Source organism: Ammospiza caudacuta, chromosome 9 (genome assembly GCF_027887145.1).
Source record: "Ammospiza caudacuta isolate bAmmCau1 chromosome 9, bAmmCau1.pri, whole genome shotgun sequence".
Lineage (NCBI taxonomy): Eukaryota > Metazoa > Chordata > Aves > Passeriformes > Passerellidae > Ammospiza > Ammospiza caudacuta.
This window is the reverse complement of record NC_080601.1, coordinates 18240225-18265943: the sequence shown is the minus strand read 5'-3', so window position 1 is coordinate 18265943 and position 25719 is coordinate 18240225. Positions and strand designations below refer to the sequence as shown.

Here is a 25719-nt window from a genome sequence, read left to right as displayed (position 1 = left end):
GAACCAATGTTTATTGGTAGTGTAGGACCAACCATAGCCTCATAGTCCCAGAATATTTAGTAATAATTGGTAAAATTAGGAGTTTGGTACTATTCACAGTTCTCTCCATATCTGAAAGAAGATGAGACCCTGACATACAACCACCTTTGTCAGCACTCCCAGAGCTGGACATGAGGAGAAGGGGAGATCAGGACTTTGCAGTGTAATTCCTTGCTAATAATACTGTCTGATTCCCTAAACTCTGCTCTTCAGAGAAGTGCTAGTACATTATTTTTTTCAAACAGGGCAGGAACACAGGCCCCCTTCTGCAGTTAGGTTCATGTGTTTGGAGATGCAGAGGGCACCAGCAAATGTACAAGACAGGTTCTGGCCTCACACACCTGCAGCCGTCTCCTTGACGAAACACATTGGCATGCCTAGACTGGTTTCCTGAAGGTCAGTGAGTTGTGGTGATGAGCTGGGCTTTCCCCTGCTGTGGGAGCCTGCCTGGTGCCTGAGGTCCTGGGGTGGGCAGGGCTTCTTCAGTCACATGTGGGAGGCAGCACTGGGGTGGGACTGGAGCTCTGACACTTCTGTATGTCCTAGCTCAGGAAAGGTGTCAGCTCTGAAAGGCCATGGGGCAGCATTTCCAGGCTGCTAATGCAGAGAGCAGCTCCAGCTGCTCAGATGTCAGCTCGGGATGTTACCTGTTAGCTCTGAAAACAAGATTTCTTCTACAAGTACAGTAACTGAAGGATGCCATTTGCTGAAACACATGCCACTGGTTCTTCAAAGTGCTGTTTTATCTACTGTAATTTTAGAAATTCAAAATGGTTGTTTATGGCCAAGTTTACCCTAATGATATTACTGAAGTTACAGATAGAGACTGTATGCCCGTTTCTTTCCTTACTGACTTGCTGCCAGGGTTCAGATGGATTTCCCCTCCTCTTTCCAGACTGATCATTTTTGTCTCAGTATTTGAAATTTTGACTAAGTGACTTTGCTTCAGATGAAGAGTCGGAACCAAACCCAGAACCTACTCATTGATTTGTAAGCCAAACAGGATAGACAAACAAAGGGTCTCCAGTATCCCATCCTTAATTAATACTGACCAAATGCATGATTTGGAACCTGATGGCTACTCTGGAGTATGCATTGGTTTAGAGAGATGGTTTTGTTGGTGTATAACAAGAAGTTCAGTCAGCATTGCTCTGACTGTTGAGCCTTTGAAATATCATAAATAAATATCTGTCCTCCATTTAAAAATAAGGAATATGAAAGGGACTTTCCCTATTGTGCTATTAACAGCCTTTTAAAACTGAGCAGCTGCACAGTGCTTAAGTTCAGTAAAGATGTAGCAAATAGTCATTGATTAATAGTGTATCAGATGCCTCCTGCTGAAGAGCCCCATAAATTGTTTACAAGAGCATGAACATTTCATAAGGTGAGAGTGGAGTTCCCTTTATTTCACAACATTAAAGCACACAACCATTAAATACACTTGACACTTCTACTGTGCTATCTAAAAAGCTACGCTCGAAGGTACACGCTGCACAGACCTGGTGGCATCCACTTCAAACAAGTGGAACATCTAAATCAAAGCAAAGGCTTCACATAAAAAATAGATCTTGCTCTCTGCAACTGTATTCTTAAAAAAAATTAGGGGGGTGATGGGATTGAATGGAAAGAAAGTGGATTACTGAAGCAACAATCACCTCCCAGATTTAATGCAGGATGTTATTTTTATCAGCTCATCTGCTGCTGGCAGAAATGAAAGCTGATTAAGGCAAATGCTTCTTAAGAAAGGCGATTTCTTGTAAACAACACATAAATTATTTTTTACTTCATCAGAAGCTTTTTCTGGAGTGACACTTGAAATGTCCCAGGCCCTGGGGGGACCCCTGCCCCTCTCACTGCTACTCTCTGTTTCTGAAGGGATTACATGTTGCTTTGTGGAATGCCAGCTCACAGCTGGCTGTGGGTGGAACTGAGCTTTCTTCGCAGGTGCCTGCAGCAGCAAAATATGCCACCAGAAGACTTTTCCAGTGACCTGTCTGGCCTTCAGAATGTGCTTGACCTCAGGGCTTTGGTATCTGACTGGCAGTGTAGTGTTTACAACATTCTGTGGGTTGCCCATATCAAACTATTCACCAGCAGAACAATTCAGTAAAAAAAGAGTGAAAGTGTAATAGAAAAAAAGTACCTTATTTTAAAGCCATATTAAGAAAAACTAAGCTATGCTTTCATTTTAAGAGCTGCTGTGCACAATTGCTTTGATCCCAAACTAATCAGTGTCTATTAATTAATTGGCACCTAACCAACATAAGTCACTAAGCAGTCAAGTTTTTTTTAAGGGGAATTTTCTCTTAGCATCTTCTCATGTCCTGACTTGGAATTTTCCTGCTTTTGTAATGTATTTGACACCTTTAAAAGGCTTGTATTTCTCTCCATACATGTCTAGGCGATTCACTTTCAGTCCTGAAAAAAGACAGAGACAAGTACAAAGTTAAAAGCAGAATGCTAGGAATCACAGCAGTCTGATCAGAAAGCCAGCTGTCTTGAGAGCACATTAGGATTGGTTAGGAAGCTCATTTTCCTTTCTTTCACAGGTTCATCTGGTTTGGAGTGGCAGATGAGAACATTCTTGTCACCTAATCATAACTGTCTTGGCAGGGCAACACCTTGTTTCTCTTCTACTCCATAAGCCAACATCCTCCTTCCAAGAGATGAACTATGGAACAACCAGTCTGTCTTCCACAGCTCCTGTACACTGCACTCCTTTCCCATCATGGAGATGAAGCAAAGGACAAGTTTTAGAATTCTTTTCACTCCAAGTCATAATTGCAAGAACCAGCAATGCCTCTGCTATTCCTTGAGGGAGGCCAGTAGCTATTAAATACCTACAGCTTCAGGCTGTTCTGTGCTTTCTCACAGGTCTGTGATCTTTGGTGTCTAGCCACCGGAACAGCTGTATCTTGTAAGATTTAAACTAGTTCAGGAGGAAACTGCAGGATTCTGTTCTTACACAGGAACTGTTGTTTACTCCAAATAGGGGCCAAAAAGAGAGGGGCCTATCCAGAGAGGTACCACATGTACTACAACCAACTCTAACCAACTGCCTTCAATCATCTTCCTCCTTTGCCTCTCTGAATGTGAGTTCTTGCATTGTTAGAGCCTTAATCCTGCAAAGCTTGCTTGGAGAAGCACTTTACACAGAGACAACTCACATGATTTAAGTGTTTGCAGACTGAGGTCTTGTCTGCTTTAAATTTACTTTTGCACTTATCCTATAGACTTCATTCTGCTTTTACTTGCAAATTGTTTCAAAGATAAAAAACTAACCAGCTCCAGAAGTAAAGAATAAGAAGGGCATTCTTCAAAATTAATGCATTCTTATGACCACTAGAAAGAGCTTTAGTGGCACAAGGCTAAAGCATGTCAGGAGCAGCACACTAAATCATCATGCATCAATCTTCACTAAAAGGATATGTTTGCATGTTTAATGCACCAGTCAACAAAGAAAAATCCATTCTTCTGTATACTTCTCGCAGTCTTTCTTGAGCAAAACAATTGGGAATTCACAATTCCCAGCAAAGAAATCTTCCATCAAGGGAAACCGCCAGGTTTGTGTAAATCAGACTTTATCATTTTGGATCAAGCTGACTTCAGACCTGCACCTCCAATTAAATGATTAACAGTTTCCCACTTCATTTCCTACACCAGCTCGTTCTGCCAGCACCAATTTCATGTAATACCCCCCCACTCACCTGAAATTGCAAGCTGTTGTATCTTAAACTGGATGTTTAAACTTGGGTTCTCCTCTGGCTTGGGGGCTCCAGACTGCAGGTTCACTATGCCCTTCAGGTTTGGTAGCTTTTGAGGGGTAATTTTGCCCACGTCCCAAGTTAGCACCTTGTCAGGAAGGAGAGAAAAATAGTAGTAGCATTCTAGGAAACAACCTATGAGGTCAAGTTCATGTCCAGCTTTTAGTTTGCAGGCTGGGTACCAACAGTAGCCTGGGAACCCTAAGAATTCCTCACTGGCTGGGAGAGGGCTCCTGCAGATAGGGGGTCTTTTTTCTCACCCTGTCAGTGTGGGTCTGTGCACTGAGAACATCTTGTTCCCTTTGCTAAGGATAACTGACCCTGATGTCTGTTTGGGTCAGCTGGATCCGTGAAACTAAGACAGTAACCAGCACAGAGACCATAGAAACTTTAACACAAGAATGAGGAGGGTAGGAGCAAGGCACTGGAAAAATGTTTGCAGTTTCAATTCACCTAGTTATCCGAACTCTTGATAAAAACAAAGTAAAATTTATTTCTGCAGAGAGTTTTTTTGTTGGTGCTTTCTTTTAAAAAGATCAAGGTCTATTATTTTTGAAACAAAATGCTACTTGGAGACCTTTCCCTAACAATTTCAATGAATTGCTGACTGAGATATTCCAAGGGCAGCAGAAAGCTCAGAGCAGGGTATTGGAGCCAGCAGAATGGTTTGGCTCAAACTGCTTTTCAGCAAAACGGCTCCTGGGTACTGAAAGGCTTCAGGAGCTTTATGAAATTTAGATCTCAAACCCCAACTCAGAGGCAAGGAATCAGGAGCCCAAGACATGTTTTTTCAGACACTTTATTTTCCTGTGTGTCTTTAGGCAGGTCTTTTGGAAGAAATTTTTTCTCATCTCCTGCTCCCAGTTTTTCTGTCTGCCCATTTTCAAGGCTAGTGCATTTTCTTTAGAAAAATATTTTTCCACAACATATATGCAAAATATATCATGGCTGAAACTATTGGCAAAATACTGCTGCATCCACTAAGGAAAGATATTAGTGGGTAAAAGAGCAGGGTGAAAAGGGAGGGAAGGGAAGGGAAGGAAAAAGATACTATCAAAGTCAGAAATCAGAGCTGGTGTGTATCTAAGTTTGAAAAAGAAAATTTTAAAGGTAAATTTTAAATTCATAAACATATGCTGAACAGAGTTCTCTGCCAAATGTAGAACACTGCTGTAGAACACTGCTCCAGTATGCTGCAATATGGGTGACTTTAGTAATGCCATCTTCAATATTTAAATAAATAAAATTTCATTACTTACTTTAGTAACTGGGTCAAATGTATAGCTGCCTTGTGTAGCAGTGAGGTTCATGTTAAGTACAGCCTTTGGCATGTGAACTGTCATGACTACTCCTTCTACTGTTTTCCCCATATTCTGTTTTGGTCCAATGGTAACATCAAATCTTCCTGAAGAAGTATTTTCCTTAAAACTGATCATGTGCTTCACATATACAGGAATTGCCACCAAGCTGAAAAGAGAAGACAGTAGTTGAATGCATCCTGGCTACTTCTCTGCTTAAGAAATCAAAGCACTTTCTCATAAATGGATCTTGTGTTTCTGGTAGGTGTTCAAGTTAGAACTGGTTTGTTTCATAAGTGATAAATGAAGTGATACTCTGCTCTTCAGCATCATTGCTGAAATGCTTTTATCAGCAGAGAATCAAAATAAAAATAAAGAATTTTTTAAAATTTATTTTCGTCCAAATACCTTGTCCTATTCTCTCTTCATTTGGTTGCTGTTTTGCTTTTTTTTTTTAAAGTAATCTCACTGAGCCAAATTTCAGAAGAGCCACTAGTCAAATCAGGCTTTAGTTTGCAAAATCTGCAGTTTGGACTTTTTTGCTTTACTCTCTTCATGAAGCTCTGAGTCCTCCATGTACACAGAGACTTACTCATAAAGCATCTAGCACCAACAGCAGTTACTAGGACAGAATAGCCCTATATCATGTGTGATTTACTCCACTGAAAAATTATTGCTGAGTATCTGCAGGTCACTGAAAAATGGTTTTCTTCTTTTAGCAGGGACAGAGCAACAGCTGAGACAAAAGCTGAGCACACACATTTCAGAACAGTGCAAATTCCCCCTTCACAAGGAGGAATGTGCCATTCCTCAGGTGGAAAGCAGCAGTGTGTGTAGCTGGAGGGGCAGAGCGCCCGGGTGGAAACGCACTTCTGGGAGCTGACGCGGTAGGAGATGAGCCTGAAGTTGCCATCGGGAGGAATGAAGGACAGGACCCGCTCAGACTCCCAGCGCTTGAAGCGGATACACGGATGGAAGCTGACGTCATCCAGCAGCCGTGGGTTCTGCAAGGAGTGCCACAATGGTGAGTGCCATCTCATCAAGTACCAGCACTTTGAGCCACCTACTGCACTCTACCCAATTCCTATTTCTTAGAATCTGAGTAGCCATGATCAGAGACATGTTACTGAGCTAGATGGATTTCTGATCTGACCCAGTACAGCAGCTCCTGTGAGGGTATTTTCATGTACACACAAAAGCCTTTCCAACTACTGAACAATGCAGCTTCTACGATATAACTTGTTACTTCGTATGTGTAACACATGAAATAGTGATACTGATCTTAAAGTTGTTTAACTCTGATCACTAAGAAAAATAAATCCTGAGCAATTAAGATTCCCAAATATAGGCTGAATTTACCATGAAAGACAGAGAAAGATCTGGCATTCCTGAGAGCTTAATACACGAATCAATAACGCCTTGGATTTCTGCAAAGACTGTGGAACCTGCAGAGAAAAACAAGACACAACATAATTATGAAAGGCCTAACAGATGTGGTGAAGTGCAGCTAGAGGGCACAGATGACATTTGCACAACACTCAACAACATGCCAAGCCCAGCTAGGAAAGGTCATTCCAGTTACCTGTGTCCTGGGCAGCTTGCTAAAATACATGAGCCAGAGCAAACAGCCTGTTCCAAACTGGTTCATGATACTCATGCCAGCTGTTACACAGGACTTGTACTTGATGTGCTTGAACTGGTTGCCAGCAATAAGCAAATAAGAGTTTCATAACACACCAGCTCTGAATCTTTTCTTTCATCCCTGTCCCTGGTCTCCAGAAAACTAGCAAGTGGTGTAGTGGTGCAGGGAAGTTAAAGCACATCAAAACAGTCAATGTCAAAATGCAGTAAGTTGGTGCTAACTTTGGCTTTTACAAGTAAAGGTTGTTTAACAATTAAATTAAATATTCATTTTGATGTTAAATGAATCTATAGCAAAAAACCCCAAACCCCAAAGCAAGAGTACCAAGCATTTTACCCAGGAAATGCTCATTTCCTGCAATATCTTCTAAGTATGAAAAGGTATAAGCAGGACCCTGGACTAATTAATTAACTCCACATGCAAAGGTTATTTTAGAAGATACGTAGAAACTGGCTTATCTAGGCAAGGGAAAGGAGAAATGGTGGCTTTATACTTTGAAAAGAAGTGATCCTGTTTCAGGTTAAGGCAGTCGACCATATCCCCATGAAACAAGATAACCTCCCTATTCTAGGGGAGCAACCTTATCTGCCTTAGTCTTGGCGAAGGCTACAGAGAGGGGTTCTTGCATTGCTGCTCCCCAAGGGATCAGAGCAGAAAAGAGTAGCTATGACTACTGCAGCAGATCCTCAGTAGGAAATGGAACACCCAGTACACACTGATTTGGCCTGAAATACACACAGAAATTCACCATGTCCTTGATTGTACCTTCTCAGACTGAGCACTCACACTACTCCTGGGAATCCTAAGGAGCCAGGACAGCAACAGGCATCAGCATGTTCTATAAGAGCCCTGTAAGGGCCACCTTCTTTTAGCTTCAAGGTGGGGAGAGTAAGAGCTGCACAATGGCTATTTATGACTCTCCACTTCAACAGTGGCCAAAGCATTTGCTGAAGTGGTGTACAGAATCAAACCAACACTGACACTGCTACAACAGCAGCACTGAATGAATAATCAGAGGTTTGCTCCCTGCCCCATACCACCACAAAAGGGTGTCCTGCAGTTTTTGCCCTTGCTAACTGCTGGCCCCAATACTGAACAAAACAGCACGTTCCTGCCCACAGCTTTGCAGTTTTGTTTTTGCATTATTTTTTTCTTTCTCTTGGCATACAAGTTACCAGGTTCTTCCTCAAAGTTAAATCTCAGAATAAAGACTTTTGTATTTGAAAATTATAAGTTTCATTCACAGAAAAGGAGTATTATTATTCTTCATAATATCTGGCTCCTTAAATATAAGGAAAACAACACTGTCCAACTATTTTGCACCAAGTTTAGCTTGCTATCAGAAGAAAGCTAATAAAGGATTTTGTCTTGCTTGCTCGAGGGCCTTCAAGGACTACAGTACATTGTTGGCAGGAACAATGGGAGATAATTTTCTCATCACATTTCAACTACTTTTTTTCCCATTAATATTTGTTATGAGATAATCAATTTACAAACATTCTTGTGGATGTTCTCGAAGCAGCCCAGAGAATGATGCTGTTTTAAGATGAACTGAAGTAATACACTTAAACTCATGTTGGACTGTATTCTCTTAAATGTAAACACACTTGAGAGAAAAATTTCAGTTTGCAAGGCATCTTACCTGATTTGTCTATAATTGCATCAATTTCTTCAATGACATCAAAATAGGCCTCGTTGTTTGTGTATTTTACTCCTGCTCTGCGCCAGGGAATGTTGGATAACTGTCCAGTGGGAAGTGTGTCTCCCACATTACTACTGCCTTAAAAATGAAAAGGAACTTAAAATCAGTAATTAATTACAAAATGAATGTTTCAACTGCCAAAATTAAAAATCAAGGCAAGGCTTGCCCCAGGTACTGTAGGTTAGAGCCTGGAGCCTTCAATGTCATTTGTGAGGTGACATGAAGGCACCGGAGACACGTGTCCAGACTTAACAGCTTTCAGACTACATCTTGCACAGCAAAATACAATACTCAAGTCAGCAGGAGGTTTGAGTGGGAATAGGTGTGGGGCTAGATCTTCTGGAGGATTTCATCACTAATTCAAGACAAGACAGCTCCCTGTGAGGGCCTTAAGCCGGCTTCCCCCTTCTCCTAAGAGTTTTAGCTGGATGACTTCAAGGCTCATTAACAGGTAAGGGTCATTAGCAAGAAAGATGTGTAAGAAGCCTTAGGGAGGGCTCCTACAATCTTTGCTTGGAGTTGGTGTTAGGCTGAGGGTCTCACCCTTGGTACCCATCTGAGCTGCCCTGCATCAACATGACAGCCATATCTATACCTGACCATGTGTCAAATCGATCCAGACCCTGGCCCAGACTGGACTTTCTGGCTTGACCTGTCCCACTCTGATGGATGTTACTGGCAATCACTGGGCTGTAGATGACCTGTTAATCATCTGATCCAGTCCTTGACCTGTTGCCTCAACTTCTGGGCTCCCAACCAATGATACCACTGTCCCTGCCTGCCTTGCTCTCACCCTTGCCTCCTGGCTCTCCATACCACCCAGCATGAGTAGAAGGCTTCCTGAGTTATAAAGTAAATTGATGATACTTTAAAAAGAAAAAAATCTTATCACTTCTGGGGCTTAGATGACTGATGCCAGAATCCCAGCACAGTGTAAACAACTCCCTCTGCTAGAAGTAGGTCTTGGGACAGGGCCACAGCTCATGCTGACTTGTGCCCTTTAGCACAATGAACACGGCAGTGTGTCCTGCCACGTGAAACAGCTTCACTGAGAAGCTGGTGGCCAGCAGGTATCATTTCCACAAAACCTCCTTGGGCAGGCCCTAGCCTGGCAGGCAGAAAACAGAAGTTTTCATTCCTTTGAGCTAGTAGAAGTAGTTACTCAAAAAAACCCCTTCCTAAAGTCCACCCCTGTATGTGCTATAACTCAGGGGGGTGGAGTTGCAACCATTTCTTCACTCCCACTGCATCTCTGAAGAGGAGCAGTTGCTGTGTCTGTCCCTCAGCAGCCTTGCAGGGTGCAGTAGTGCTGCCAAGCCAGGTAGATAGGAGACCTCTCAGGCTGCTGTTTCCACCTGCTCAGCGCTGAGCTGTTGACAGTGACAAGATGCAGGCTGCCTTGGGCAGGCAGTTCAGGCTCCTAGGCAATTTTAATAAGGTTTTAGATAAAACACTTATTTTCGTAAGTGGAAATACTAGTATTCCAATCCACATGTAAAAAACCTAGCTATACTCCAAATAACAGAAATGAAAACTGATGAGATTTATACTCAGAGACTAAACCATACCTACTACCCCAAAGATCAGCTCCTCTGAGCATTAGGTGTGTGGCCCTGCAGCCCCACTAGTCCCTTCTCTAACACAATGTACCAGTGACCGTCTCTCTGCCCACGTGACACTCATGGCTCACCTCCCTTGCACCCGCTTGCCAGACAAGCAGATTCCACCAGCTCAGCTGACAGACATTTGGCTTCCTCACTGCAAGACAGACCCATTTACAACAACCTGAAATCAGTTGCAAAATCAAATCCATATGAATCCATGTGCTGCTCAGTGCTGGGGGCAGGGTGGAAGATGAGGACAGGCTGTTTGCTTCCCTTCATGCTATCTGCTCCCACCCATCAAGGATCTATTACATATCTATTATATACCTTCCTATATGCATTTCTTACAAAATGCTTAACCTTCTCCAGTGCCCCTCAGTTATTCAAGGCTTGGGGTGAGCTCTGTACCAATCCCAGAGCACCTGTCTACAGTATGTCCTGACTGTGTCCTGAGCTGCTGTTCCTGAGGGACTTCAGCAGCTGTGGCTGAACCAGGCAGTGCCTCCGAGGACAGCAAAGGGGCCAGGCACAAACTGCAAACAAGGAGGGACTTGTTTTCATTCAATTCCTATTGATGAAAAGTGGCAGGAAAGTGCCCTCACCTTACAGATTCACACCAATATATTATTTTTTAGCTAATTTTAGAAATTTAGAAATGATGGGCCTTTTTTACAAACAGCCCCATTGCTGAAATGACATATTTTCATACCTGTGATGGAGTTGACAACAGAGCGCAAAATTGTGGGAGGCTTAATCAGCTCCTTCAGTATGTTAGATTCTGTTGCCAGTGGAAAGCCATTGTCTAGCATTTCTTCTAGAAGTTCATACACAATTACTACATTGTCCTTAATTGCCGTCTCAGAACATTCGCCGAAGTAATCCTAAACAAATTCAGAGATTACAAAAGAGAGGATTTTTATTCCTGTTAAAATACTTTGCAAAAGGAAGTTTGTTCAGCTTTTCCTTACAGAAACCCTTCAATATATGAAGGCATTTTAGTGACTAAACTGACTATTTCTATAGTCTGATAGCATCATATTGTTCATGTTATATTTATCACCTAGCTGAAAATAAATACAAGTGTGAACATTGAAATAATGTAATGTGATGTGCTACTGTTTATGTTACAAAGGTCCTTCTAGTTGTGAACATTAACACATGTTCCGTTCCAAGACTCTTGTAAAATAAAGATACTATCATTTGGCAATGCTCAATCTTCACAGCATTTCCTTTATATAAAGTATCTGTGAAATTGGTTGAGAAGTTGCTTCTTTGCAGCCCTTTCCTCACTACAGAGTGCATGCTGCCCTACTACATGCTCCTTCTTCCCATCTACATAATATTAACAGTACAAAAGCTTACAGAAAAAAACCCCAGCATTTATAAAGTCAGATTTGGGTTCTGGTGCTTGTGAGTGCACAAAATAAACCTCTTTTGTCCTTTGTACTCTATAAACCTGTGCTTAAAAATTGCAGACAGAAAAGTCACTCACATAAGGCTTTATTACCTTTCTCTAAAAGAACTTTATGAAAAAAAAAAAGCCCTTGAAGTCATTTTAGAATAATAGATTCACAGAATGTTAAGGGGTGATCCCAAACCCCCTGCCATGGGCATGGACACCTCCTACTAGATCAGGTAGCTCAAAGCCCCATTCAATCTGGCCCTGACCACTGCCACGGTTGGGGTATCCACAACCTCTCTGGGCAACCCGTTCCATTCACCATTTTACTACCCTCACAGAATAGAATTTTTGCCTAATATCTAGCTTAAATTTCCCTTCTTTCAGTTTGTACTCATTTCTCCTTGTCCTATCACTATAGTTCCTGATGAAGAGTCCCTCTTTGGCTTCCCCCCATAGGCCTCCTTCAGACACTCAATTTTAAAATCATGGAATGGTGACAGACCTGGAAAGTATCTGCTACTCGGTGCAGAAATTCAATTACAAAGAGTGGTGGCACTTCTGTCTGTATGACAGACACAAAGAAGATTTTATCCCGATAGATGCTGATGAGGTAGTGATGTGGAGTTGAGATGACAGGAGGCACATTCTCAACATCGATTGCTTTCTCCTGAGCTTCGAAGAAATAATCGCAGACAGACTGGCTCACAACGCTCTTCCAGTGCTTCTCCAAGAAGATATCACCAGAACAGTTTATAAGAAACAGGCTGTGGATCATTTTCTGTTGGAAACACATTAAAAGAAGTTAAAATAAACAAAAGGATATGTGGATTGACATTTCATATCCCAGATTCCCTTTCTTACGATGGTTATTCTTTATTAACATGCACTGTGAATTTAGGAAAAATATCTACCTTGTTGCTGTTCTTTGAATTCCATTTTCTTTATTTACAAGAACATTCCACAAAAAATATTTGCCACTGGATTAAGTTGTTAATGTATATCATAATGCAAGCATGAAGAAAGCACCCTCATTTTCCACTTTCATCCCTATCTGGTATCTGCAATTTATTTATTTAAGAAAAGCTGACTCCCATGAGTTGGCACTCGCTCAAACGTGTTTGCCGACATGAAACAGTTACTTGTACAGAAGTTTCCTATGGCAGCTGGCCTGCCAGTTGCCCACTTAACTTAGAATTGCTATTGCTCTGTCTTAAAGATACAGCCCTTTAGCTTGTCAGCTTTCAGCTGTTGAACTAGAAAAGTGCTTTTTACTTGCTGGCAGATTAGTCTTATGATCTATGCCAAGCTGCACTTGGGTAAAGGGTTGGAATTCGTTAAAAGTACACAAAACTAGCCATTTAAATCTGATTTAATGGATAAAATTGCCTCAAATGTGCTTGGCAGGCATGAAATATGTTTACATAAAATGATTTTCACTTAAAAACTCACGTAAGAGGGGAGTATGAACTGCAGGTAAGGAATGTAACTTTTTTCTTATCTCTTTAAACATTTACAAATAACATGCCTCAGCCACTGATCCTTCATTTTATTCATGGGGCAAGAAGCTTATGTGCCTATTAAAAAAATAATTCCAAGCCTATTTCTCAACTTTCAGTGTGATAGTAAGTGAACTAAGTAGTTGATAAAATGAATAGACTATTATCTCTGGATCTACAAACCCAGAGAGGAGACAAATGCTGGCAAACTCCAGTTTATCTCTTCAGCCTTTACATGACAGATACAGTGCTTTGGCTGACCTGCATATAATGATCCTCTTAAAAAATAAGTTAAAACTTGGGCTTAGAAAACAAACCAAACTGTAACCCCAACAGCAGCTTCTGAAGGTGAAGTTAACCTGGTATTCAATGTCAAGCATAAATTCATCTGCAGTTGAAGAAGCTGCCCCTGGCACTGGCTGTTCTTCCCTTCTACCTCTCAGGTATTGATTTGAGTAGGTCTGTTGCTCTGCAATTATCTACATTAAGAAAATAGTCCAGCCAGAAATTGACCCAGCAGAAGGAGCTGCAGGTCAGACCAGCTTCCTAATGCAAGTTATTTCATTGCCAGGGAGTGCTAGAGCTGGCACAGGGCATGTGGTGGAAATGGGCAGAGGACAGCAATGGAGATCCAGAATTGAAAGTTAGCCTTTGGAGGGATTCAAACATGACTGGAAAGAGACCAGACAATTACTGGGTGTCTGCACCTTGAAACAGGAAGACCACCATGATCTCTGCATGTCCAAGAGAAACCAAACACACCCACCAAAAACCCATCATAGCTGTCATTAATTTTACTATGTTTGCCCAGAATATTGTCCTAAAACACAGATAAAATTCGCTCCTCCTCTGTTAACTCTGGCACACTAAAAATAGCATGGAAGCATCTAGATACACATGGCCCAGTCCCACAGAGATTTTAAGAGTATAAACACTGTATGGCTAAATCTCATTCCAAAATACTGGAATAAGCACTTAGATTCACTCAGAGTGAGCTCGTGTTGCCATGTCTGCATCTGAACTACCCAGAGTAGTACTCATCTACTAATAAACTTGTAACAATGAAAAATGGTCTGGCCCTCCAGATTTTCACAAAACAAAAGTATGTCTTCCAAAGCTCACCAAAGACAGTGAAAAAGGACAGCTCAGGAAGGTTGTCAGCATGGTATTTCCCCCACCTAAGTCAGCAGATGTGGGAAGAGAGCCAAGATCCAGCTTTTCAAATTCTACACTCCAGCTGCTCCTTCACAACCATGACAGCAACATGCTCATCTTCACTGGGGCCACGCCAGGTCTCAGATACCTCCTGCCAAGAGCATGCTGTCTTTGGTAGCTGACAAAAAAATCCCAATAGCCAAAAGGTGGACAAAAATATTCATCTAAGCCAACAGGGAATGTAAGGGGAAGTTATTTTAGAAACTGTGATTGCAAATTTGCTTAAAAGTGGGAAAGGAAACAAAGCTACAAAGTGTGATTGCATGTTTCTATCTCTGTCCTGGACCAAATTAATCTCTAATTTAGTTTGTTAATAAAACCAAAAAATTTTAATACTGTGAGTACAGGATTTTTATAAAGGAGCCTTGACACAATTGCTTTAATCCAGCTCCAGTAAACATGTTCTGAATTTAGCCAGCATTGAACATTAAAGCCTTCCAAAATCTCCTTGACAGTCACACAAGGGTGGCAAGTATAATCAACCACTGAATGTCAGCATTGTTCGACACCACGGCTGCCCACACATACGAAGGTGCTCAGCTGTAAAACTTAGAATAGATCTCTGTACATTTTAAAATCGATTCAATAGCTTATCTGTTAACAAGTATCAGACACATTTCCTATTAAATGCACACAAAGCAGCACCGGTAAGACTCCACTTGCAGAGGAGCTGATCCACAGCCCGCTCTGGAGCAGCTATGTTGGACAGCAGGCAGCTTCCAATGATTCACTGACAAAGAGTATCAGACACGTGTGACAGTGTTTGTAGTGCTTCTGGTAACATTCATCCAGATTCTATTCATCTACAGATCAGAAATGCCTGCATTTGTCTCAATATACTTTTAACCAGCACAGCTGTGCAGCAGACCACACAATCACAGCAAGCACCAAATGACTGCAATAGCAGGGCCCCTTCTTTTGCCCCAAGTTCCGCTGAGGACATTAGACCATGACTTGATATGCAGTCAAGGGAGGGTGTGGGTAGCCAGAAGGGGAGGTAGCACTTGGCCACTGCCCTTCTTTACTCATCTGCCCCAAGCTGCCTGGGTACCAGCTGTGCTCACACGAGTGTTTGTGTGGTCTCATGGTGAACCAGAGTAGCAAACAGATCCAGGGGACCACGCCTGGCACATGACAGCTTTGTAGTACCTATGGAATATGAGCAGTAAAATCTCCCCTGGCTGCCTAAGCCTATCTTCTAAGTAGGAAGATCAGGATTACAGAATTTCCCATGATACATATTCTACTTCTAGAGTAAGACTTCCCTTCAAATCCTCTCACATACTCCTTTCTTCCTTCACAAGTTGTAGCAGTATGCTAATTTGCTGCTAATGTGAAGTGCTCAGGAAAACTGAAGCTCTCTCCTTGCAGCCTAAGTGCAGAGCAGGCAGCTCCAGAGGCACAAGCCCTGCCCTGTCAGCCAAAGAGCAGCTCAGCTGATACACTTCCCAGAGCTGACTAGAATAAAGACACTCCTAGAGCCCTGGATTGACTCCAGTCAATTATACACAATGCTCAGTAATTTGATTTATCCCATACACTGTCAAACAATTGGCACCAGCTGATTAAAGATAAATTTCATGTTGAATATCTTAAAACCGGTAACACTACAAAAATATCAATACAAGATATATAAATTATTATTTAACAAAAATTACTTCTATTGCTCCAAGTACTGAAGATTTTTCCCTGTTACTCTATTTTTGAGTGCCAGATTTCATTTCACACATGTAGAGATCCCTCAGCTAATTTTGCAGTACCTGACTTTTTTGTCTCATCAGAACATGACTTGAAAAGCAAAAAAGATTGACAAATGCTAAACATAAGAAATCAATCCAGTAACATTAAAATTCCTCACACCAGTAGGTCAACAGCAAAGTGTGTTAAGAGCTGCAGCACTTTGAGAGTAAAGGTCTTGAAACAAAGTTCCTAAGTTTTAAAAAAACAGTAGCAGAAGTACATGACCAGAATTCAGGACTCATGAGATTCTTCTCCATGTAGCAGTGTACACAGACACCATTTCGAGATGTCAGCATAAAACCACTCTATGTGAGGCACTGAAGGTGTTTCCATGACTATTCTATAGGACATGCCTCCCATCTTTCTGCTTCTAGGCCTCCCTAAGAGCAGACTGAAGGTGTACATGGATCATTATTTGCATCCAGGCCAAAGGAAACTGTTCAAGCTCATTTTCAGTAGACTGGCAGCCTTTCATGTTACTGCCTGACTGCAAGGCACCTTACAGGCTCTGCAGAAACCAACAGCCCCCTGCGGTTTTGCAGTTTCTTCTCACAAACTTCCCATCCCTCATCTAGCATGCAGAACTCCACACGATTCATCTCAGTCATTTCCATCCTACCAGAATGTGAAGTCCACATAGAAGAAAAACATATTTTAACTAAGATGCCTACAATGAGCTCTTTCCACATCTCTAACTTTTCTTTTGACTAAATCTGGATTTGCAATGTTACTGATTTTCAAATTCTTGGCACGGAAACATCTGGACTAAAGGCACAGCAGGCTCACAAGACAAAACTGGAGCTCACTGGCAAGAGAGAGAGGCTGTGAGCATGGGAAAAAAGACTGATTGCACATGCTTGTCCTTAGCTGCAATTAAGTACTCTAAAGTGCAATTAATGCAGAAATACTGTCAACAGCTGCTTTTTCATAACACTGAGCTGAGTTACATACAAAGCTCTGAAACCACAAAGTGAGGAATTTATCACTGACCTCTGCAATGCCCTTTAGAGCTAGTACTAATTACTGAAAATACTCCAAATAGGAGCATCACTAGGAAAGTATTCCACAGCTTCAATGTTCCCTGACTTTGGCATAGCTGCTCTGAAAGGTGCAAGAATTAGTGGTGGTAGACTGTATGAGTCTCTGTTATGTATTTGTGAAAATGAACTTCTAGTGACAAGTGAATAGAAAGTAATCAAATGCTTAATCTGGAGAAATAACCTAAAATAGGCAGTTCTGTTTCTATTGAAGCGAGTACTTTTGTCACAATCAGCTAGTCAGCACTTAAGCTTTTTCCTATAAATTCAATATATGCTACAAATGTGTTCCTGACCTCCCCAACCCCATTCACTGGTTTTCAAACCAGCAAACCTAATAAAGGGAAATCCCATTAAACACCTGAACAACACTTTCAAGACAGCCAACGTGGCAGCTCTGAAATATTGTTTAATAGGCAGGACCAACATGACACCTCATTAGCAGCTATGATTCAAGTTGATAAATCTGTAAGTCTCAGGTTTACTAAAACATGAATGTTCTGTAATTTCACAGGGTTTTTAATGCTCCTATTATTGTTTGTGTGTTTTAATGATGCTGCTCAAGTGTCATGAATCTTTTTACATATAAGATGCTCACAGCTTACGTATCTACACGTCAAAATAAAAACATTTTTGTAATCTTTTTTAAGAACTGCTTGTTGTCCCCCTCTGTTAGTCAAGCAAAACTTCATATCTACTCAACACCATGCAGTGCTTGTGTCTGTACAAGTACTCAGACATATTTTATCAGCAAGATCATCCCTATTAAAGACGAAATGCTTTGCTTCCCAGATGTTCAGCATATATTTATTTATCTTTGCTCTCATTTCAAACACTGTTAGTAACTTTCTGAAATTGTTTTTAAGAGGAAGTAGTCCTTTGAGAATACTCTAAAGTTGACTTAAATCAGTGTTTGGTATCCATAACAAAATTTGCAACTTCCTCTGTGCTTTTACCAGTAGTTATTACAGCCTGCATGAGAATTTGTGCAGCATTTAATCTACTGTCTGATGAGCTTTCCAATAATATATTTGCATGGTGCCTCTGTTCAGTTTGGGTTCAGTATAAATCTTCTAACTGCTGGCAAGAGAGCTCCATCTCTTGTTAACAGAACAATATTAGATTCTGAATAATCGAACAATATTTGATCCTGAATAACTGCAGTTCCCTTTGGGACCTGCAAGAATAGAAAGCTTTGCTGGAAAAGCAAGAGTTTCTTAGGAAAAAACTCACACCAAAACAATTATGCATACAGGCGGTAAAGAATCTATTTGTCCTTTCCCCCCCCCCCCCCAAAAAAACCCCCAAGTTTGCTTGTGTTTTTGAGTTAGCATGCAACACGAGAAATTTTTTTACAGAGAAATATCATTCAGATATTTCCTTTTCTTTTTTTTTTCTTTTATTTTTTCTTTAACAAATAAATGAGAAGCTATGTATGATTCAAACCCACTGGAAACTGCCACAGCAGAAACATTCCCACAGTTGACATAGTCAGTTATTTTGTGAAACATTGTTTCCATCATTTTACTCCTTACATGAGTAATTGAAGTTGGTTTTGCTTTACTTGTAAAATACCTTTTCCTCTCCAATACTTCAGTCTGCCTGCTATGAACACAATTTTTCATCATCCAGGTACGAGTTTTTGCCTGGTTGGTTATAGAAAAGCTACACTGAATGCTGACGCTATTCCTCCAGTTCGATTAACACTTCATGGGTATGAACGATTCATCACACACTGAAAAGATGGTAAGTGCATTACTAATTTACAACAGATTTGAATTGAAACAAAAGAAGAAACGCGACAACCTCCACTCAGTTACCGCTGGCTACTGAACAGGGCAGGAGCGATGCGCAGCGCATAGAGGTGGGTGATAACGGGTTATTCCCAGCGCATATTATGGAGATCCGCACTCACAGGGGCCCTTGCTAATTAAGCAAGAACAGCCTGAGTAGAAACACCGTGGCTGAGCAGGGGTGCTGAAGATGGACCCAGGTGAGCCGGCGCCGCTCCCCCGGCCGCCCTGCCCCTCCCGGCCTGGCCTTGCTGCGGGCTGTACTGCGAGCGAACGGCGGCTGCCACATCGCCCCTGCGCAGGCCTGCGCTGGCTGCCGGACAGCCCGGTGCCCGATCCCTCACCCTGCGCTGCCTGACAGCCCGGTGCCCGATTTCTCACCCTGCGCTGGCTGCCGGACAGCCCGGTGCCCGATCCCTCACCCTGCGCTGGCTGCCGGACAGCTCGGGGCCCGATCCCTCACCCTGCGCTGCCCGACAGCCCGGGGCCCGATCCCTCACCCTGCGGTGCCCGACAGCCCGGTGCCCGATTTCTCACCCTGCGCTGGCTGCCGGACAGCCCGGGGCCCGATCCCTCACCCTGCGCTGCCCGACAGCCCGGGGCCCGATCCCTCACCCTGCGCTGGCTGCCGGACAGCCCGGGGCCCGATCCCTCACCCTGCGCTGCCCGACAGCCCGGGGCCCGATCCCTCACCCTGCGCTGGCTGCCCGGCAGCCCGGGGCCCGATCCCTCACCCCGAGCCTCATCTCGGAGCGTGAGGGGGCAGATCCGCCGCTACCGGGCTCGGACCCGACCCTGCGGGCGGTTCCGCTCCTCCGCCAGAGCCCAGAACAACGGGAACGGGGGAGTGGTATTTAAACACGGCAATGATCTTGTATTTAAATAGGCATCGAACAACGGAAACGGAGGCGAGTAAAGCGGAAAGTCTCGGATTTGCGGGGCAGCCTCCCGGTGCCACCACTGCCGGGAATGTCGCCCCTGCCCGACTCCGGCCAACCAGCGCGGCCGGGACCGGGCACGGGCGGCTCCCGCCTGGCAGGGATCCCGTCCCCTCGAGCAAGGGCAGCGCCGCCCCACTCCCTCACGGCCCGGGCCCCCCGCGCCCCACGTACCTCCCCCGGCCCGGCACGGCCCGGCCCGCTCCCGGGACAGCCGGGCAGCGGCCAAGATGGCGGCGAGGCCCGGCAGCGGCGGCACGGGGCCGCCCCCCGGCGGAGGCGCGGGCGGCCGGGGCGCTGCCTGCGCCGAGGGCCCGAGCGCGGCCCCCTCCCTCCCCGGGCCCGCCGGCCCCGCTGCCACGGCCGCCCTTCACCGCCGGTCAGCACCGCTCGGCCTCGGCGGCCGGCAGGAGACGGGAGCGGCCCCCGGGCGCTAAACCCACCCGGGCCGGCGCCGCGGCAGCGCGCGGCTGGGCAGGGACGGCGGGCGGCGCGGGCTCCGCTCCCCGCCCCTTCAGGCGCCCGGCGCGGCCGTACGTTCGTCCCGGCGCCCCCGCCCCCCGGTGGCGGTGCCGGCGCGGTCGGCGGGGCGGATCGGGGCCGGCGGGCGGGCCGAGGAGAGCGGAGCGCACCGCACGCCGCCCAGCGCGAAGATGGCAGCGGGGGAGCCGCAAGCCAAGAAGCTCAAGCTGGAGCAGAAGCAGCAGCAGCTGAGGTAACGGGCTCCGGGACGGGCTCTGCTTCGCGAGCAACCCCTGCGGGTGCCGGAGGGCGGCTGGTGCTGCCCCCGGCGGAGGGCGAGACACGTGCCGCCGCCGCGGTGCGGTCAGACGCCGCCGGCAGGGTCCCGCCGCGCCGGCTGTGCTCGGCCGGGCTGCGCGGGCTGTGCGGGCGGCCCCGCCGCGGCACCGGGCGCACGTGGAGGCGGCGGCGGGGCCGTCCCGCCGCGCTGCTCCGGCTCCTGCCGCGGCACCGCTGCCCGGGCCCGGCGGGTGCCCGGAGGCGCCGCCGCACCGGGCTCCCCGCAGCAGAGGCAGGGGTGGGTGGGCGGCGCGGGGGTCGCGCTGTGCCCTGGGGTCGGGTCGGTCAGTGCGAATGAGCTGCTGAGCATCTGGATGGGGTGCGGTGAAACGGAACGCTGCCCGCAGCGATGGCCCCGAACTAGAGCACAGCTGGGGTTGTCAATGCTTCTGCCTCCCCTTTGAAAACAGCCTCTGAAAAATGCCCCGATTAATACTCGTGCGAGAGTCTCTGTCCCCGTTGGACAGGAAACTGAAAATCCCCGTTAACAGTTACATTCTCTTTAAGACATACCGTATAGTTTTAAATATTTTCATATTGAAATAATGTGTGCGATTTGCTATACTTCCTCATTTCTGTGATTACAGTACAATAGTGCTGACTGAATCCCATCTGAATAATGGCCTGCACAGACATAAGTAATGTATTTGTAAATGTCATAGCAGAAAAATGTATGGTTTCTCAATGGAGGATGCACAGTCAAAATGAGAACTCTGAGTACTGAGAGCTGTAGAGCAGCTTGGGGTTTTTTGGTACAGTTTCAAGTTTGTTTTCTCAGGAATATTCAGATATGAATATAATTGTAAGATAGCTGACTTCCTTCCAAGTGTTCAGTGTATGAAGAGAATTAATGGCATAAGCCTTGAAAGATCCAAAATTATCTTGGCGATAACTGATAACTAATAACTCACTCAAATATAGCATAAAGGGGATGTACTTTAGTACTGAGATGAAAACAGTCTTTTTTGGTACTGATGTCCTTATTGAAAGAGCTAATCCTATTAAATTTGTCAAAGTCAGGGTACTTGCTTCTTCAGCAGCCAAGTGACTTTTCAAGTTTAATGATGGTTGACAAGCTCAGTTACAGATAGTAGAAGAGGGAAGATGTGGCTGAGCTCTGAAAGCAAATAAATGGCAGACAGCGAGATAAGGTTGTAGTCAAAAAGCAACAGTTATCTCCATGGCCCTTAAAGCAAGATGAGGCAAGAAACTGGCAGCTGCAATGTTTCTGTTAATAAAGTTTATTAGAGGAAACAGCATTTTAAGATGAAACATGAGAAAAATTTAAAATTTGAGTATATTATTGGTGTACTGAGTTAAAAATTTAAAGGTCGTTTGCAGTGGAATGAAAGGCAGTGGTGACATGCTCTGGTAATGACTGACTAAACTGCAAATACTACTTCTGTAAGGTATGATAGATAAAACATGAGGAATGTTGTTAGAACTTGCATATGCTAATTCTGTTGCAAGTTATTTCAAGCCAAATTATAAATAGGCTCCAGCTCTGTTTCATAAGAAGAGAAATGCCGTAATTAACTGGTGATCAAATAAAGTTAATGTGTGCTGTTTGCCACAGGTTGAACTCATGAAGCAGTTGGTGGTTGGACTAGATTTAGCAGACCTCAACACTCATTGGCAAGAACGTGTTTGGCTGAGTGCTGTTGTGGGACTTAAAAGCCACTAGAGAAAGTACCAGACTGGTTGAGGTTCCATGACTTGGCTGTATTTGTAATGAGATTCAGTTGTTAATGTAAAGCACTGCTAGATAGGCTTGGAAACAGTTCCTCTTTAGATTAGAAAAGAAGTGAAAAATCACTTAAAAATTTTTGGAGCTCAATAACATCATACTTGTTATAGCAAGAATTTGAGGAAATTATAGAGAATGATTCCTTCTTCTCAACATGTAGGTCTGAGGCTCTCCAGTCTCTTCAGAAGACCATGTCTAATGGATTCAACAAAGGCAGTTGTACCATATTTATCCTCTCAAAGTGGCTTCATAGAGGTTTCATGGATACATTTTTAGACCCTTTTGATCTTTTCAGGCAAAGGAAAGCAAATATAACTCCCTCATGAGGTGGCAAAGCTGTCTGGGTTCAGGAAGGTACACTTGTTTGAAAGCAGTATAGGATGGCTGGCTTTTGCCACCCAGTGAGCAGCACACAAAGCCCGAGACCCAAACTGGTATTCCCAGCTCAACAATGTGTTGTGCTGACATTCAACTGCTGGGTGGCAGGTTTTGCATTGTCTTTATTGAGGCTTGCAAATCCCCACTACAAACCAATGGGCTTTAGGCAAGGCCATCAATGTGTGCTGCCTTGTTTCGGGCTTCTGACTGCATCTCTTGCTGTGTGAAGTAGAATATTATTGTACGTGTGTGAGCTGCTCTGTTTGAACAGAAAATGGGCTTGCAAAACTGCAAATGGCTTGTCATGGAGCAGCAGCATCAACTTGCTAGAAACATCATGAGGTGTTACTTTAGAGGAGAATTACTAAGGATTTGTGTCCTTTTATATTTGGTTTTGTTAGGGAGGCCTGTGAAAACCACAAGCAGCTTCTGTTAACAGCCTGGTACAGTTATGAAAGAATTTGGACATTTTCTGTAGGAATGTTTGAACTTATATGTACGTGTCTGTATAGAAGTAGGCATGCTCATTTTTTCCTTCTGCACACAAACTTGTCCCTTGTGCTGCATGATGACCTTCTGGCTGTTCTGCAGCTGCTGTATTGATTGAAAAGTCATGACGTGGCTAGTTGTTTGAACAAATCAGTTTATCTAGAAGACAATGTAAGCATTGAGTTTGGCAAATAGTTCATACTAAAAGTACAGTATTCTTACTCTTCTGCTATTAGACATCTCTTCATTTTAAGAATAAATTGTCAAATACTCTGTGAATAATTGTTATCAAAAGCAGTCCTTTGTCATTACTGTTCCAGTAGATTTTAGAAAGCTTGATACTAGTGGCTCTAAAAAAGTATTGCTAATTTCACGCATTTTTAATTTTTTTAATAAGCTGACTTTTAATTTAGCTTATTCCTTCATCAACTCCTTATAAATGAAAGAAGAGTGAATATTTTAATATAGCTGTGACTAAGCTTTCAGTTAGAATTTAGTAAATAATTTTTCTTTCTCTTTTATCTCTTGGTTTGGGTTTGGGTTTTTTTTGTTTGTTTTCAATTTCACCTTGCTCCTCATTTGTATTCATTTCAGTTTTTGTCTTCACGGCTTATAGTTTTTTTACTTTCCTTTTTCTTATATCTGCAAATACAGGTAACGTTTTCCATGTTGGTACTCATAACGTCCTCAGGTCAAAGAAAGATCTGAAGCCCAAGCACTTTGCTGTGTTTGTTCCCAGAATTAAAGCAATAGACTTTTTCTTCAGATGAATATTTAGTCCACTTAAGAAATCAGACAAATGCTCTTGAGGACCCTAGCAACAGACATTGCTAATTTTGTTTTATTTAGGATGTAACAGCAGTTACCTTCCCTTCCAAGCTGTGTTGACAGAAATACATCCAAAACCGGAATAACTTGCAGCATGGAAACTCCTGTGCTCTTACAGTGCAGGCACTGCTTCCCATTGTTCAGATGTGTAACTCTCAAATTACCATTGTCAAGTGTCTTCACCTGGCCTTTGATGTAATCCTCTGGGATTCTGCACAGCATGTGTCATGTTTCCACAATTTTGTGTTCTTGTTTTGGAGAAGCTTGCTGTGGTGTTTCATCCTTTTAATTGAAGTAATTCCTTGCTTTATTGTAGGGAGTGTGTAACCTGAGGAGAAGGAGGTTGTGGGAAGGCTCTTTGTTCTCTGGACCACAGGCTCTCTTTCCTTGCTGATGTTACCTGCAGCCCACCTGGCCAGCAGAGTCACTCCCCCAGCAGCAGTTTAGACATAACAGCTTTGGCCAAGACCCTGCAGAGAGGTGCAGCTCTGCCTTGCTGGGTTAAGTCCTTGCTTCCCTTAAGTCACTGGGACTAGTCCTGTCCCTGAGGCTGCCTGCAAGCTGGATTACCTGGGAGAGAAGAGCCAGTGTAAATAGGCCTATTTCATCTTGAAATTGTGTTTTCCTGAGGTTTGAGTTCCTTCTTTTTCAACTAAAGAAACAGTTTGTGTAGGATTACTCACCTCATTGGATCTACTAATATTGTTTATGAACAGACAAGGAAGGTGCCCAGGAAAGAGACTTGAATGAATGCAGAATTAGCTGACTATGGTGTTAGTATAGCAATGTGAAATTTTGTAGCACAAGACCTTGGCTTACTCTGCTGTTGCTAAGGTATATTTCATGTGGAAATCTTGGAAGCAAAATTCTGGCTTGTGATACAAGGTTGTGATATTGAATTTTAGTAGTTACTTACACAGGCATGGTACACAAATATTTCACAAAACCAGTTTCAGAAGCAGGGAATGGGTTGCTATCTAAAGGTCATTAATTACTATTTGCTGACAGTGTATTGGAAAACCTTATCTTCTTGGAAAAAGTAAATTGAATTTGCAGATACAATGTGAACACAATGTTTTTTTCAAGGCTGTTCATTTTTTATTTACATAAATTGATTTTTAAAAATGTATTATTCATATAATGTATAACAGTAGTACAAAATATTGCTATTTATATAATATCAACTCCTTTTGTGTGAAGAAAGAAGTCTTTGGGTATTACTCAGATTTCAGGGAAGGGAAAGGGATTTTTTTCCATTTTGAACTGTAATAATTTCCATAATGATTATTTGACCACAGTCAAAGCTGTTCTGCACTTGAAGGATATGGTAAGATAAAGCTACTTGCTGGCTCTATGCTACCTTGGGATTTCATTTACAGTGAAAGATTGTTGTGGGGTTTTCTTCCTCGTACGTTCAGTGGTACAAAGCAGTTGTAACTGTCTCAAGGGCTATGTTATTTGATTAGAATAAAATAGAAGAAAGTATAGATGTCTGCAGTATGCTGAAGAGTTAGCATATTTATAGACTTTCCTTTGCTTTTACAGCTGAACACTCTGTGAAGTTACATGGAAAGAAATGGGATGATGTTACAGAATTTTAAAAATAATAAAAGATTTTTAACACTTTGCAAGTAAAACCCATACAAGCTAAAAATGCATCTAATTTTATGTTGCAAGATATTAAATTCTCTCTGTAGAAAAGTTTCCAAAACAATGTTATAAAAGAAGATATTTGCAAGCTCTGCAAAATGCTGTTATTGAAAGAGAATTTGTGGACTTGCTGCTCACTAGTCCCATTTTATAATG

The 25719-nt window shown here is 43.3% G+C and overlaps 2 protein-coding genes across 4 annotated transcripts in view; one reads left to right on the top strand and one right to left on the bottom strand.

Moving 5' to 3' along the window:
- Positions 1 to 1414: 1414 nt before the first annotated feature.
- AP3M1 (adaptor related protein complex 3 subunit mu 1) lies at positions 1415 to 20010 on the bottom strand. 3 transcript variants are annotated; one of them, XM_058810799.1, is made up of 9 exons: positions 19845 to 20010; positions 11954 to 12229; positions 10759 to 10930; positions 8386 to 8523; positions 6461 to 6546; positions 5972 to 6105; positions 5063 to 5270; positions 3747 to 3891; positions 1415 to 2457 (listed from the first exon to the last, which is right to left on the bottom strand). In XM_058810799.1, the coding sequence occupies exons 2-9, from the start codon at positions 12224 to 12226 to the stop codon at positions 2357 to 2359; spliced, it is 1257 nt and encodes a 418-aa protein (XP_058666782.1). In that variant the 5' UTR covers positions 12227 to 12229; positions 19845 to 20010; the 3' UTR covers positions 1415 to 2356. The 3 variants fall into 3 exon arrangements, with proteins under 3 accessions (XP_058666782.1, XP_058666781.1, XP_058666780.1); XM_058810798.1 differs by lacking the exon at positions 19845 to 20010 and adding an exon at positions 19467 to 19483; XM_058810797.1 differs by lacking the exon at positions 19845 to 20010 and having other exon boundaries at positions 11954 to 12309.
- A 215-nt stretch (positions 20011 to 20225) lies between these two features.
- The window catches only part of ADK (adenosine kinase), a 266599-nt gene continuing 261105 nt past the window's right edge, over positions 20226 to 25719 (top strand). The window contains exon 1 of the mRNA XM_058810115.1: positions 20226 to 20385. Within this exon, the coding sequence (XP_058666098.1) occupies positions 20324 to 20385 (62 nt within the window). The 5' untranslated portion in view covers positions 20226 to 20323. The remainder of the gene's footprint in view (positions 20386 to 25719) is intronic.

Excerpts from the sequence above, each read along its gene's own strand:
- AP3M1 (XM_058810797.1), bottom strand. The coding sequence starts at position 12,244 with ATGTGTTTCCAACAGAAAATGATCCACAGCCTGTTTCTTATAAACTGT. Across the intron at positions 8,524-10,758 it reads TGTTGTCAACTCCATCACAG|GCAGTAGTAATGTGGGAGAC; the intron begins GTATGAAAATAT and ends TTCATTTTTAAG. Across the intron at positions 3,892-5,062 it reads CATTTGACCCAGTTACTAAA|GTGCTAACTTGGGACGTGGG; the intron begins GTAAGTAATGAA and ends CTTCCTGACAAG.